This window comes from Nelumbo lutea, chromosome 1 (assembly GCF_056320005.1).
Source record: "Nelumbo lutea isolate HS-2025 chromosome 1, American lotus-T2T, whole genome shotgun sequence".
NCBI lineage: Eukaryota > Viridiplantae > Streptophyta > Magnoliopsida > Proteales > Nelumbonaceae > Nelumbo > Nelumbo lutea.
Window position 1 is genome coordinate 216,753,877 of NC_142684.1, and position 15,946 is coordinate 216,769,822.

At 34.6% G+C, this 15,946-nt stretch overlaps 1 protein-coding gene across 1 annotated transcript; it reads left to right on the forward strand.

Moving 5' to 3' along the window:
- The first annotated feature begins 5,531 nt into the window (after window positions 1-5,531).
- Window positions 5,532-6,500, forward strand: LOC148880987 (ethylene-responsive transcription factor ERF023-like). Its single transcript, XM_088963172.1, has one exon. It carries the CDS (start codon window positions 5,602-5,604, stop codon window positions 6,172-6,174), a length of 573 nt encoding a protein of 190 aa, XP_088819298.1. The 5' UTR covers window positions 5,532-5,601; the 3' UTR covers window positions 6,175-6,500.
- The last annotated feature ends 9,446 nt before the right edge of the window (window positions 6,501-15,946 follow it).

The following is a 15,946-nucleotide window of genomic DNA, read 5'->3' on the forward strand; positions in this document are numbered from 1 at the left end:
AACTCATCATGTCACTAGATGTTAAATAGACTAAACGGGTGTTAATACATTACTATTTTAACCTTCATAGATAAATATTTTAATATTTAGACATGAAAAAAAAGAAAAGTTCAAACAATATTTTCAAATATAAAATACATAAAAACATAGAAATTACAAAAACATAAAAATTATAAAAATTGAAAATAAAATAAAAAATTATTTTTAAATTATAGAAACTATAGAAATTAAAAAACAAAATCAGAAAATAAGAATTAAACATAAAAAATTATAGAAACACAGAAATCGCAAGTAAATAACAAAATTTATAGATAAAAAAATAGAAAAATGTAAAAAAACAGAAATTATAAAAACATTGGAAATTATAACAAAACACTGAAAATGCAAAAAAAAAATCGAAAACGAAAAAAGACAAAAAAGATCTCGAATAAGTTCACCCTTTTCCTCCAATTCGCCATTTAAGGATAATTTGACCATAAAAATTATTATTTATGCTGTCGTTTACACCTCCATTAAGAATCATTAACGGTTTACTAACAGAATGGGAGTTTTGAAAAATAAAAATATACAGATATTGTAAATTTTAGAGATTTTGAAAAGTTGTGAATTTAAAAGAAATGTTGAAAATTTATGGTAAATTTTAGATAATTTCAAAAAAAAAAAAGGTGCAACTTGCTCCATCATTCTCACGCGTGTGGCTCCGTACTGGGGGTATTGAGGGCGATATTAATATGATGCAACAGCACACACATGAACTGACAAGAGCTAGTTTTGGGTATCTATTAGGCAGTACGCAGTCTGTTCATTATTGGATTGGCAGCCAAAGGTATCGCGCCATGCTGACGACGTTTGGATCGGGTTCGGGAAAAGATCTCCTGGGATAAATGGAAATGCCATCTCCAGGATGTCGGGTCTAAGGGTCTGTTTGGTTATGCACTCCAGAAAATCTATGAAATTACATAAACAACAAAAATTACCAGCTAATTAACTTATATGAAATTAATAGTTGATTAACTATTCATATAATTTGCTACTACTAAAGTACTAATTATTTATTTTCAAGAGCAATTATTCTAACTTACATTAATTTATGAATTCTTCCACTATTTTTTTTTTCTTGATGAGCAATTGATTTAGGCCATGGTTGGTTCGTTGCTCCGGCCTTTAGGACTCTTTTATTTTTTATTCTTGTTCATTTAGGTAAGAATGAATAATATTAGAGCGTTTGATTATAAAATAAAACAATTTTGTTTAAAAATGAAAATAAGCAACATATGGTAGGGGCCAATTTGAAAAGAAATCATTTTTAAGATAAAAAAGTATTTGGTTCATAGTAAAAGTTTTTCATTCTACCGATTTTAACCCATTCTTGTCCATTTTAAAATTTTATCTTGAGTAAGAACAAAAATGAATGAAAGTTGAACCAAACATGACCAAATGTCTATAATTCTTTTTTTATCCCTTTTGCCAATATAATGGATATTAAGTGTTCTTGTGTATTGCACGGGGCCAGCTATTACAATTATGTAAAGGAGGCAAAATTATTAAATATCTTTAAATGGTAACATTCAAGAAAATGTGGAGACATGATGATTTTGTTTATTAGGCATCACAGAGATCCCCTTAAGAGCTAAAATATACGATTGAAACAAGGAAAATAAAATATATATTTTTTTGCTAAATAAAAAACATGGGATATCAATAACCCAAGTTTTAGTAGAATTTGATATTGCCAAAACTCAGGAAAGTGGTCACATCACCTTAGGGGATGTCTGAAACCATGGCCATTTTTCAGAAAAACGGTGCTACGTCAGATTCACATAGGCGTTTCAACAAACACCCATGTATCTCATTGTTTGGTTTAGCCGATTATTAAAAAATCAGACATGCCTCGAAAATCGAGACACCAACGATGCTTGAAATGCCAAATTGATGTTTCATGCACTGGTGAACCATTTCCCCCAACGGTTGACCAATGTATATCTTATGTGATGCTTACCTGTTAGCACATACATGAAAAACAATGATGAAAATCACCTTACTTAACGGCATGGTGTTACTCACTGTCTACATGGCAGAAGCGTTTTTCTTGTGAAAAATGAGTCTTGAAAGCATGAATTTTTTTTCTTGAAAATTGGTCCTAAAAAGTATCCACGCTTCTAGAAGGTCGAGCCAACGTAAGACAAATTGACGTAGCTAATCTCATATGATACTTGCTCATGACACAAGTGTTTGATCAAAGTTGAAAAACAACATGTGGACATCCATGTTGAGGCATGTTAGACACGACGTGTGCCAACTAAGGGCATGACAAGTGGATTGAATGAATGGCATGCCAGTTCTTGGAGAATGCTCTCCTGATTTGTAGCAAATTCTGGCACTAACACAATCCATCCTCCAATTTACCTTTCTCTCTCTTTACATGGACCAAAAGTAATATTATTTCGTGAAACTTAGTGCGATCTGATTCATTAATTCAAAGATACAGTCCAAGGATATTCTAGGTTTAATTTGATGGAAAATGAGAGAAGTAGAAATTTGAAATGAAAAAAAATGCTCTTAACAAAATTTTTTAAAAAATTCAACTTTCTCTCCACTTTCTTTTTCTCTCTTATTTTCTACCATAATACCAAACACACCCCAGATGTGGTGATGCATTAGAAAGTATGACATGTGGAAGTGACTGATGACTAGAGCCGGTGATCTTGAGTCTTTATAAGTAAACATTTTATTAATACCACAGGGATCACTATCATTTTATTCATTTTATCCATTAACCTCCCTGGCAAAACCTGTCAGTTATTGGTCGGTCTCGTTCTTTATTAATAGATCTTGAGTCTTTATAAGTAAACATTTTGTTAATAAATACCCTTATTCGATCCAATTATGTATGGATTGAAGCAGAATCATTTAGAGCCTTACCTCGCACTGGGTGACTGACCAGGGCACACTCTCTCACTCTTAACGTTTTTGTGTACAACTTTTTGTACTGAAAAGACAAATTTTCTGTTTAGGGCGCCTGAGGGTTTATAACTTATAAGATATCAAAATTATAAATAGCAAAAATAGGATAAAAAAGAAATTGCATTTAATGACAAAGACTTTGAAAAAAAAACAGAAAAACTTCTTTCATCGTGGTTCTGACGGGTGTCACGAGTGTATCCCATCTTTGCCAACGAAGGTTTGTCATTTCCTCACGTGCATATAATAAGATTAGACTTGGCAATTGGGTTGGGTGGATCGAATTCGGGTTGGGTCAAGATATTTCGGATTGAATTTCTGGTTGGGTTATCAAATGTTAGACCCTAATTCTAAATATTCGGGTTAAGATTGATTTATGGGTCAATTAAGGTTGATAGTGTGCAATTCGGTCACTCCTAGCTGATGCTTGCGTAGTTTTTAAAAAGTACCTGGGATGGAGAAGATGAAGAATTCCCGGGGGCTTACCCAGCAGGAACACTTCGATGCTTAAGTTAGAGTTCTATGAAAGATGCAAAGAGAGGAAGAAAGCTAAGAGTGTAGATAGTGCAAATATCAGGAAGTTACCTCTGTTCTTTGGGATTGTGCTACTTATAACAGAACTCTATTGAATTAGGCCCACTAGCTTCTGACAGGGCAGGTATAATCGCCATTGTCGTCCAATCGCAGCCATTACTGCCAGGGCTGAGGTGGCACGCACGGGGTCGTCGCTGCAGGGTACGTACTTGTCAGATGTAAGACACCTTCCAGAGGTGGCGGGCACCACGCTGTCTGACGAGATACGTGGTTGCAGTCTCCAGGTTTGTCAGGTACGACGGTCGGACAGGAGTCCTTCTTGCGATATGTCGAACTGCTCTTTCGCGAGCTACCCTGTGCCGAGCTATCCTGCAAGTGGCGAGCTACCCGTGGCAAGCTACACCGAGTTGTCTGGCCCGATGTGTCTTTACCTCGGGGTATCTAGAGGCGGATCGGGGTGTTCCTGTTCGGGAGTGGCCTAAAATCCACTAGGAGGAGCTCGGGCATTAGGAAAGGTCAGGGGACCCCGACCTCGGAGGTAGCTTGGAGCGCCTCAACCTCAGGGAGGTGCGGCCCAGGCGGCTCTCGACGAGTAGCCTAACCCACTGGGATGCCAGACCGAACTTGGTGAGCCCTTCCCACCGAGTTGCGGTTGCGCTTGCTGTGCTGTCATGTTGAGTCATCGCTTGAGCAAGGTCATGCCCACGTGTACCCATGCTACGAGGTCGGGCCAAATCACCCTCCATCATGGGTCATTCCAAAAAATAACTGTAATTTAAAAAAATAAAGAAAAACTACATAAAAATGCTAAAATTAAAGAAATTAACCTTAAAATTTCAAATAAAAAAAAACTTCTAACCTTAAAAGAGTGAAGACTAAATAGAAAAAATTAAAGAGTGAAAACTTCTAACAATGCATAAATAGTCCAATTAAACTTGACAATAGAATCAGCAGGTTGATCTATGACCCAATTCAATTTTTTCCGAATTAGATCTGATCGGGTCATTCTCACATTCAAATAGCTAAATATTAAACCCTAACCCTGTTTTTTTGAGTTGGGTTCGCGGGTTTGATCAACTTTTTGTCAGGTATAAATAAAACTATCTGTGAGACGAAGAAAATTAATTCAAAATTTACATGTTTTGACGAAAAAAACAACTGCCTTTTAGTCGGAGCCGTTTTTGAAGTTTCTGCACATGACATGTTACACCAAAATTTGCTTCTTTTAAGTATAAATCCCTCCTCTTGGTTTTGTTGAATATGTTGTACACTAAAGATAAAACTAACTGATTTCAGAAAAATTTAGGGGGGTGGTTTATTAATCTTTTGACGGGGTATTGGGTAACTTGAATGTTTTTTTTTTCTTTTTTTTCGATTGCTATTAGAAACATCTAATTACGACACACTCCAATCTCATATATACATGATCAGAGAGAAGGAATCGATGGGAGATGTTAGTATCCCCAGAAAAAGCCAAAAGCCATATAGAGATTAAAGAGGGGAATAAAAGAGAGAATAGCTCATTTACATCTCGTGTTATCAAATATCAACTGCGTCTGCATGTGAGGCGTCCAACCTTGGACGGTGCAAATTCAGAGCTTCCCGAAAATTATTTCTTCCTTACCATATCAAAATCAAACTATATATTTCCTGGAAGAAGGAACTAGGAAGAAGAAATCACTGTTTAGGCCTATCGGCCATGTGTCAAGCATTATCCCTGGTCGTAGTCGCTCTGGGATGGTTGTCAACGTCAATCTGGGTTGGATGAAAAAAAAAGGAAGCAATTTTCTCGCGGTAATCGGTTAAACTGATGTATCCCCAGCCCCCATGTTGTTAATTAATTAACAGAAGGTAGATAGTATAGAAATCATTTCCTGTCATTTCCCCATAAAACCAGCTTTCCCTTTCTGTTTTTAGTAAGAAAAACAACCAGTCAGCGTGAAGTGTAGTTTACCGGTTTAGTCATGATGGTAACGGTAGAAAGTTGATGGCAGTAGAAAATGCCAAACAACTCTTCTGAGTTCTAACGATCCAATTCTAGGTAACGTCATATAAATCTTTGAAACTGCTGCAACAGAAGCGTCTCCTCCTCCTCCTCCTCCTTCAATGGAGAAACCCACCACAAACCCACAAGAAGGTCTCACCAGCACGTCCCCGGATTCCGGACACAACATCCCGAAATCCGACGACGGGACGGGAGGCACCAGACACCCGGTTTATCGAGGCGTCAGGAAACGACGGTGGGGGAAATGGGTTTCCGAAATTCGGGAGCCTCGAAAGAAGTCCAGAATATGGCTTGGCTCTTTTCCCAAGCCGGAGATGGCCGCCAGGGCTTACGATGTCGCTGCTTATTGTCTCAAGGGAAATAAGGCTCTCCTCAATTTCCCAGAGCAAGCGGAGCTGCTCCCACGCCCGTCCACATGCACGGCCAGGGATATTCAGATGGCAGCTGCGGCTGCAGCCAATGCCATATTGTCAGAGAACAAGGGGAGCAGCAGCAACAACGAGAAATCTGACAGCCATGGCGATGACTTTTGGGCTGAGATTGAGTTACCGGAGTTGATCAACGGTGAGAAGGCAGTTTGGTCGGAGACAGTCACAGAATATTTGCCGGAATTATGTTATTGGAGTTGCTGTAATTGGACGTGTTCCAGCAGCAGTACGACGTGGACGGAATAAACGACCTTTGGCACTGGCGGAAGCAACATTAGTCCATTGCCACATATATCTCACACGGCTTTAATGTGCACAGCTGTGTGTTTAGTACTCCGTACTCGCTTATCCGCCTAATTTTCCCCCCTCGATCGACGATCCCCCTCCCCCTATACTACGTAAGTGGTGACTGGTGTGAATCATAATACTGCATTTTTATTCCATTTGGTTGGTTATCTAGTTATCTATTTCATAAATTTCCATTTGTTTTGTACTAATTTCTGCATTATCACATTAAATTGCTCCGAATTTTGGGTGGAAATGGGAGAAAGGAACCTTTAATAGTTTCCCAACTGACCTCCTTAATTGGCTGTTAATTTTCTGATGATATATGCAAATTAAAGATAAATTTCATGGATTCATTTGGGAAGGAAAGCGCAATTAAGGTGCCAAAGCAAATTAACTGGCTGGTTGTAGACTTGCACCGGAGACTATTGGGATCAATCCCAATCCCGCTGCATCAGGGTTAGGGGTTTTATTCTAATTAAATATAGTCATTAATCTCTATTCTTCTTGTCTTCTTCAAAACTACAAAAACAGATATTATACTGTTATAATACATCAGTTAATAGATTAGGGCATGGGGAGTGTTAATTTGTTCACTAAAATACATACTCTAAGATTTTGCATTTTTCTGTTATTTGAGTTACAGGGCCCATAGATGATAGAACTACTGAATCCATTCTTCCTGTTAAAATTTGCTCACTAACTGTGGCTTGTAATCCATTAATTAGCATTCATTTATCATTACCCAATAATAATTAACTACTGAAATTTTTTCAACCATTAAGATTGAATAATGTGCTTGGACTAGTTTATATATGTTGCTTTCTGATTTTATCTCAGTGCTTTATTGTATATACTTTTTGCTCTATAATGTGCTTGGACCAGCATGCAACATAAGTTAATTATCTTCTTCTTAGTTATGAATTTAGAAAACAGTTGTCACTTTTTAAGTTGAGAAAGAGAAAAATAAAATATTTTTTAGAAGAGTAAAAGAAATAAATAATCACGAACTCCTATTAATTATTTTTTTGACAAAATTAGTTATTTACTTAACATGATTTAATAAACGTCTTACGACTTAATTTAGTTAACTGGGATACTTGCAATCGGATTGGGGGTGGGGATTTCTATGGCGGGGTTGAGGACAGGGATGGGGAATAATTGGGGTACTGATAGAGGACAAGGATAGAGATGGGGAGTGAAGTTACTACCATGATAATGAGATTAATTGGAAAAATTCTGAAAATAGTTCTATATAATTACAATAGTGCCATTATGTATATTGGACATACTATTTTTTTCCTAAACAAGCTTTTAACTCAAAAAGAAAAAAAAAAAAAGAGATTCAGGTCCCTAATAGAGAACTTGTCTTCATTGGGATGGAGGATGGAGTGTATGATCTCCACTGTTGACATTCCTAAATTTTAGGGTGCCAATATATTAAATTAATAAAGAATAAATATGCATAAATTAATAATTAATAGTATACCAATACATGAAGTTAGCCATAAAATTAAAATAGGTATTGATAAATAGTAGAAAACAAGCTAATATGTATTAATATGTATGTACGATTAACATTTTATTAAATGTTTTAAATTAGTCATTTAAAGTTGAAAAGTTAATGCAGGTTTATAGAACAACAATTAACCCAAAAATAATTACTGAGTTGGAATCAATTTGACTTTATTCAATTGAAAATGTCACAAGGGTCCTTCAACTTGGATTTTATTTAATAAAACCCGTGAGTTGCATGAGGCCCCTGCTGGTTAGATTAGATAGGTCAATTTAATTAATGTACCTTAATTAGTTATGTTAAAGTAGTCTATATCGAAGCAAAAGTCACCTAGATTGATTATACCTGTATATGGTTAAGTTAATTTATATATTTATTTAATTTAGATTAGTACTGGTTGAAGATTAAAAAAAATTGATATTAATAAAGGCCGGCCCTATTTTGTTACTAAATATATTATCCTAGATTAATTGTTAGTCAATATATAGACTCCGTTTCTATTAATTAATTAATGGTATTTGATTAATTAATTATTTATTTATTTAAGTATTTATTAGATAAAAATATTTTTCCAGGGCAATAATATATATTGTTAATTGCATTTCATTTTAATCCCTTCGTATATTGGATATCGAGTATTCCCATGCACTGCATGGGGCCCACTAGAGATTTATAAAACAATGGAAAATTTATTGTCTACTCTTCTTCATAAATTTTTATTGGTTTTCTTGATGTATTGTCTCAAACCCCCACTAGTTGTTCTTTAATGTGATTCTGAACTCATACCATTCCCTCAAAGTACTTTTGCTGAATCAAATTATATTCATTCCCTTGACATTTTCATTTTTTCTTTGGTGTATCATGTATATATATAATATTATAAATTATATTTTTTATTTTTTAAAAATGTTTGGCGGACAGTTCAGTTTGAGAGACTTTCAGTTTCAGACTTTCTCTTTGACCCAATTGAAAGTTCAGCAATCTATCAGAGTGGCAGAGTGCCACACTGCCAATCTCTCAGGCTTAGTCTCTTGACTCTCTTTGAAAATCGAAACTTTTCACTTAGCCTTTCTCTTTTGTCTCTTTGAAGTTTGAAACCATACCTTCTCTCACTCTTTCAGTCTTTTCTCTTTTGTCTCTCTCCGTTCTATTCTCAGTCACTCTTACTCTTCTTTGACTTAAGAATTCCTATGGTCGTGCAGCCCACACCAACCACTAGCACTAAGCGACAATGACGGTCGCTGCCTCGCTGGCAAGCAAGCACCAATGCCATCTTTGATCACTGTATGTGTATCTCTCCTCTCTCTCTCTCTCTCTCTCTCTCTCTCTCATCTCTGCAGTTCTGCCAAGTGCCACCTCTTAAGCTTTCACTTCAGGCGACAGCCGACAACAACCACCGGCATCAATCAGTTTGGCACTGGCACCAACCAGTCCGGCACTGACAACAACCATTGACAGTTTTAGTTTTTTTTTTTATATCTTAAGTGCATAAAAAACCGAAAAACCAAATCTGCATTGGTTAATCGCTGAACTAGTTAACTGATTGCATTGGTTTAGTTTCGGTTTGGATATTTAAAAAACTGATAAGTCCATTCGGTTTGAAAAAATACCCCATGGTTTGGCACCCCTACATATGGGTCGGTTATATGAATACTGTTTTGTCATTTCGGCTGTGTTTGGTTGTAGTGAAAATTTATTTACATTGATAGAAAACTATGGCGTTGCAAATGATTTGGATGGAAATTTTGATTTATTTTTTATTCAAATTTTATCTTATATTGTTTAATTATGATATAAATGAAATAAAATAAGACCTGAACTAAAACAAAGTAAAACCCAAAATAAAATTAAACCAGAATTTGCACTCTATTCATTTGCATTCCCATGCATTTATAGTAGTGCAAATAAAATTGTAATGCAATCAAACACAGCCTCATTTTGTTCGTGTCATATCCACTGTTAAATTATTAGTGTGGAAATCGTTTCTTACTATTTCAGCCTATGTCCTTTCTGATTAGTCCCTAACCATTCTAACACCTCCAACTTGCAAGAGATCAATTCTTATTACAAGTGCTGTAGATGTAAATTCTAGGCAATTCTTCATTGAAATGAGTTGAAATCATATCTACATTTGTGATTGATAGGGTACCATGAGAAGCGACAACACATTTGTAGATAACAAAGAGTTATTGGTGAATGAATCTAAAAGCGACTATGCATTGTTTAGGAATTGTTTTTGAATAAATTTCCTGATACAGCAATTCTTGCGGTAAATGAAAAACGAAACAGAACAGTTGTGGCCAAGTATGAACCACAAGCCTAGTTTGTTTCTATTATAATTTCATTTACATTAATGCAACATTATGTGAGTACAAGTACATTTGAAACTTAAACCAAAGTAAAAATGAACCAAAATTTCTTACTTTTTTTTAAGTTGTGTTAGGGTACATTTATACCAGTACAAATGAAATAAAATGAAGTGGCATTGCCAGGAGCCACAAGTGTGCATGAGATATTTTTTAAGCCATTCGATATTAGATAGGGATGAATTAAACACACTTTGTAGCAACAGTACTATATAAACATTTGGTTAGTTTAAGAACACATATGATTTCAAGGCTCAAATACATTTCGAAATTGATGGATCAATTTCAGGTCACAATCACTGTATTTCATTAATGAAGTCGTGCCCTTTACACTGCATGCATTTTAGAAGTTGGTAATATAGGCTGCGTTTGGTTACAGTCAAATTTTATTTGCACAGTATAAATTCATGGGAGTGTAAATGCGAAGAGTGTAAATTGTTGTTTGATTAGATTTTACAGTGTTTAGGGTTGTTAATGAGTCAAATTTTATTTGCACAGTATATATGTATTTATTTATTTTGAATCAGGACGAGATGAAATTGATTCTAAATCGATAATAATCGAGACAATATATAAAAACTTAAAACGGATTCATCAATTTCAGTACCTAGAATCAGAACCAGTTCAATCGATTTAGATCCATCGAATCCACTGGGTGAGACCCTCTAAGAGTGTGACAGAAAAGAGTGTAATTTCTGATTTAACTGGGATTTTTCTTTATTTTGCTTCAGGTACTATTTTACGTGATAATGAAACAAAATAAGATAAAATTTAAAACAAAATAAATAAAAATTGCAACCTATCGTATTGTGATCATGATGACACCCACAGCAAGTTGGAAGGAAGGAGGTTGGAACAATCCTATATGTACACCGTACAAGTAGAGGTAGTTGTGGTCAGGGTGTTGGGTTATGATGGAAGGATGCTTTTTGGAATATATTAGAACAATGGCTACATGTGTGTGACATGTGTCTGCATCTACATCGCTGTGTTGGCAGAATCATAATTATTGATCGATGTTCTTTTCGGTATCATAATCGAACCCATTTATTTATATGGACTTTTGTCTCAATTTATATTTCATTAGCTTAATCGCGCAATCAGGTTTTGAATTTTTAATCAAATTTAAAGATTTAAATATTTGGACAGTTAATATTAGCAAACATTAAACGCCTCTTTGGTTTGATGGAATAGATATTCGAAATTGGAATCAGAATGATTCACTTTGAATTTTATTTAACTTTCAACTTGAAGATTATATCTTATCCAAAATAATTAATCATCAGATACAATCTGGAATAGAAGACCAAATAAACGATCGATGGATACAGAGGAGTTTATATTGTAAAAATAATTGATTCCTCAATATGCATTCACTCACAAGCGAAGGAGGGCAATGTCTTTTTATTATTGTTATTATTATTATTACGTACTGTTACAAGGGGATTGATGGGTGGGTGTGAATTTAATCCCATGTCTCCATATTCATAGTGCGCTGAAAATTTTTTACACCATCACGATGGTAGTCACACTTGGTGAGAACAACTTTCAATGGCTCCAATCCGAGTCCGAAACAGTATAAATTGTTAACTTAGGCCAATTCGACCTGCACCCCTATACCATAAATATAATAATTCTCTTTCATATATATATATATATATATATATATATATATATATATCGATACACTTAATACGCCGGTAGGTGCATATCGGGTGAATCACACTTTTTTTTTTACTTTTATCGAAATTGGTTTAAGGGGACCGGTTTAGGTTTCCTCCACCCTCTAAACCGGTCAGACCCCCGATACACCCACTATAGGGGCGTATTGGGGTTCTAAAACGATACATATTGGCCGATACGTGTCGATACTTTGAACCTTGATATATATATATATACTCCACTTTTGCGGGTCATACTGCTATGTCTAGTCTGTAGGGGTGAGCATTATTTTGTTAAAACTGAAAATTTCGGTTTTGTTTTTTTTTTTTTTTTTGTTTGATTTTTTGAATTTTGGATTTCGGTTTTGGTTTATAGAATTAAAAATTCAGTTAACCGAAAAAACCGAATTTCAGTACATAACATGTAATATGTAATATATAATATATAACATATAATATATAATATATGATATATAATATTTTATGTATATTAATTAAATTCAGTTTTAACCGAAAATATCAATTTTGGTTATTCCGGTTTCGGTTTCGATTCGGTTTTTATTATTCTATTTTGATTTTAAAAATATCGATTATTCGATTCAATTTTTAACCAAATAAACCAAATGCTCACTCTTACTTAAAATAAAATAATCTAATAAAATTGAAAATAAATAAATATATATCTCTGTGTATATATGCGCATACTACCAGCTCATGGGCCCCATAAACTCAGCCCAACACGGCACACCTAAGTGAGTCGGGCCTGGCAATAACCGGGCCGTGCTAGTCCACGGGCGGCCCAGCCACTTTACAACTCAAATTTTGATTTTTAATAATATTGATTCAATTAATTAAGTTTTTATGTGTGGTTGCTTTAGAAGGGTGAACATCATTGAAATTGTCTGGAAACCAAGGACATGGGAACATCACGATTCATGAATTAGATGCAAGTGCCGTGCCGTTTTGGAGGGTTTGCTCTCGGTACCTTTTAGCTTTGCAGGTGGGATCTACTTGAAAATCCTACAAGCATTGTTTGGCAAAAATCGAGAGAATCAAATTTTGACCACCGCATAGTAAATTTTTTTTTCCTTCTTCATGCTCAATTTGGGAAGAATGCAAATAGCCAAATACAAACTGAGCCCCAAAATCAGTCGAAGCAAGTTAAAAGGGATAGGGATCTACTAGCAATGAAACTCTCCAAACACTGTTCCAACAATCAATTGCAACAGTACATTAAAAATATCTCCCTCATCATTGATGGAGAGATATTCCCAATGTGTGGCTGCCTGATAGGGACATGTTGGGAGCGTATTGATAGTAGATCTGAACTCAGTTAAAAGTCCTCTCAAATGCAATCCGGATTTCCTATCCACACCTGTACACTAGAATATCTCTCCCTGATAACATATAAATGCTAACAATTATTTTCTAGGCATGTACACAGGGAATAAAATAGAGCTGCTGATTTTTCATCCAAGCTAGATGATCACTGGAATAAATTTGGCTTTTTCTTGGTTAAAAATGTATGAGAATAAGTTTAACTGACCTGAAAAAAAATAGTCTGTTGATAGCTGCATTGCAAGTTTTGATTTGTGAATGGAAACAAGGGTTTGACTAGGATATCATAACAACTTTAACCAATGAATAGGTATCATAAAGGCCCCGTTGGCTTTTTAATTACTTACTTGTGTTCTTTTTGCTTCATCTAAGTGTTGGTAATTTTCTTTCGAGGTGAGAAAGTTATTTATCCATTTAGGAGATTAGAATTATTTACCCATGTAGGTGATACACAGGAAAAATAAAATTTACATTGATGTCACATAAATCTATATAAAAAAAAAAAAAAACATGAATATGTTGGTCAATGGGAACCAAAATCCTATTGACCAACTTTCCCCCGTTTCAAAATCCAAAAAACAAACAGGCCCAAAGTGGTAAATTGGTAATCAATCTAGTGCTTTTATATCAAATTAACGGGAGGTTTTGATTGGTCAAAGCCCTTCTGATATTATGCCTTTCTAGCATAATTGATTTTTTTGGCTACATCTAGGAAGAGTGCAAATAAAATGTAAATATAAATATGTAGAGTGAGTTTTGGTGTATGTAATTAGGCCACCTTGTTGGAGGTACTCATGCACTTCCCCTCCTTGGTCCATATGTCCATGCATATGTGACTGATTGCAGGCGGCTTCTCTCTTCCTTCGAGTTTGTCTTGGTTAAAAAGGTCTTGCCAAACTTAGTACAACGGGTTGTTTTGTTTTGTTTGGTTTGGAAAAACCCAAAATTGCATCTCCTGTAAATGAGAATCTAAATAATGCACGATGCACCGCTACATAGGCATGTTGTGACCCTTGTTTGGACTATATCCCGCCTATAAGGATAGACTAGTTGACTTATTGAATTTGGAGGTTCTGTTTATCGAAAAAAAAAAAAAGACTTGATGATTCTCATGAGGTCTTATATTACCAAGGATAAAAATTGGAATTTCAACTAGTGCGTGACTTTTTTTCAAATTTTTATTTATTTTTTAATTTATTATTATTATTATTTTTATTTTTCTTGAAATTCGAAATTCTAAATTTAAATTTTGAAATTTGAAATTCAAATTCGAATTAAATTTTAAATTTAAATTCAAATTCAAAATTTAAACTCAAATTCAAAAATTTTAACAATTTCTCTTTAACAATTAATTATTCAATTAAATCACTAATAAAAAGGAAATTAAATCAGGCAATAAATAACTATAACAAACAGAAAATAAAAGAAATAATTACGCTAAAAAGATTAACAGCTACCAAAATAAATTGTAAAAAAAGAATTGCTATTCTAAAATTAAACCAAAAATAAAATAAACAAAAGAAAATTATGCGGCAATAAAATAAAATAAAATGATTTTTTTAATCTAAAACAAAAGAAAAACACAAACCTAATAAGACAGAAATTCGAACAAGAAATTAAAATAAAGAAAGAAAAATAGATCTAGAAACAAAACGGAAGAAAAATAATATTAAAAGATAAATTGGATCTATATAAAATTAATTAAAAAGTCAAAAATCACTATTCTACCAATAAAAAAGAGTTCAAAAATAGAAATAAAAAAAAATCAAAAGAAAAATGGGACGACCACAACTGAAACACAATTCAATTAATCTTTTCTTCTCTTCTCTACCGTAGTCCCGCAATGCTCCGGTACCCCACCTTTCGCTATTCTGTCCCGCAAAATCAAACAGAAGTATGAATTAAAATAAGATAACGGATAAAGTAATAAAACAAAAAAAAAAAAAAAATTATGAAACAAATCCAAACAGGGGAAATAAAAATTTTTCTTCGTTGCTTCCCCGGCAATGGCGCCAAAAACTTGGTGTTTCCTGAAGCATGTCGTTAATCACTTCAGAACACCAGTTTTAATATTTATAAATTTTTTTCGATTCTCAAGCAACAACTAATGCAGTAAAATGATGAGAATGGGTCGTATCCACAGGGAGGCAAAGGAAAAATTAATACGTATTCAAATCCAAACAAGAGACACAAAAGGGAAGTGTAGAAATATAAAAATTAATTAATTAATTAAACTGAAAAAAAAAAGATAGAATTCAAACATTACAAAAATTAAAAGTGCAAAAAAATAAATAAATACAAAAACAAATAAATGAAGGAAACAAAATAAAAAATCTATAATCCGATCAGAGGTAGCAATCTCCGGATCTCTCATTTGATCCTTGAACTCCTCGAGCTAGGCCTTCCGTCTTATCAAGCCGAATTCCATATCTGTAGAAAAGAAAACGGAATGAAAGTAAATTGCAGAGAAAAAATGGAACTAGAAATAAAAGAACAGAAATTAAATCAAAGCCTAATGGTTCGGATCCGAATCCAGAGGTGGCAATAGTGGCGTCCTCCTCTTCCTCTTGCCTAGGCGTCCTCCTCTTGCCTCTACCCTTGAAATTCTCATGATCAGCCTTCCATCTTACCTAGGGGCAGAATCCAACCCTTTCTTTGGAGTTCTTAGGTCTTTTTTATAGAGATGGGTGGACACAAGTGGGATTAGAGACAAAGAAGGGGGTGGTAGTTGGGTTTTAGCAAAGATATGGTTGCCCTAGGGTTTCTAATGGAGGATTAGGATGGTTTTGGGGTGACCCTAGGGCTGAGAAGAAAAGGAGAGGGTGCCCAATATTATGTAAGGCTAAGATTTG

Coding starts and splice junctions, on each gene's coding strand:
- LOC148880987 (XM_088963172.1), top strand. CDS start 5,602: ATGGAGAAACCCACCACAAACCCACAAGAAGGTCTCACCAGCACGTCC.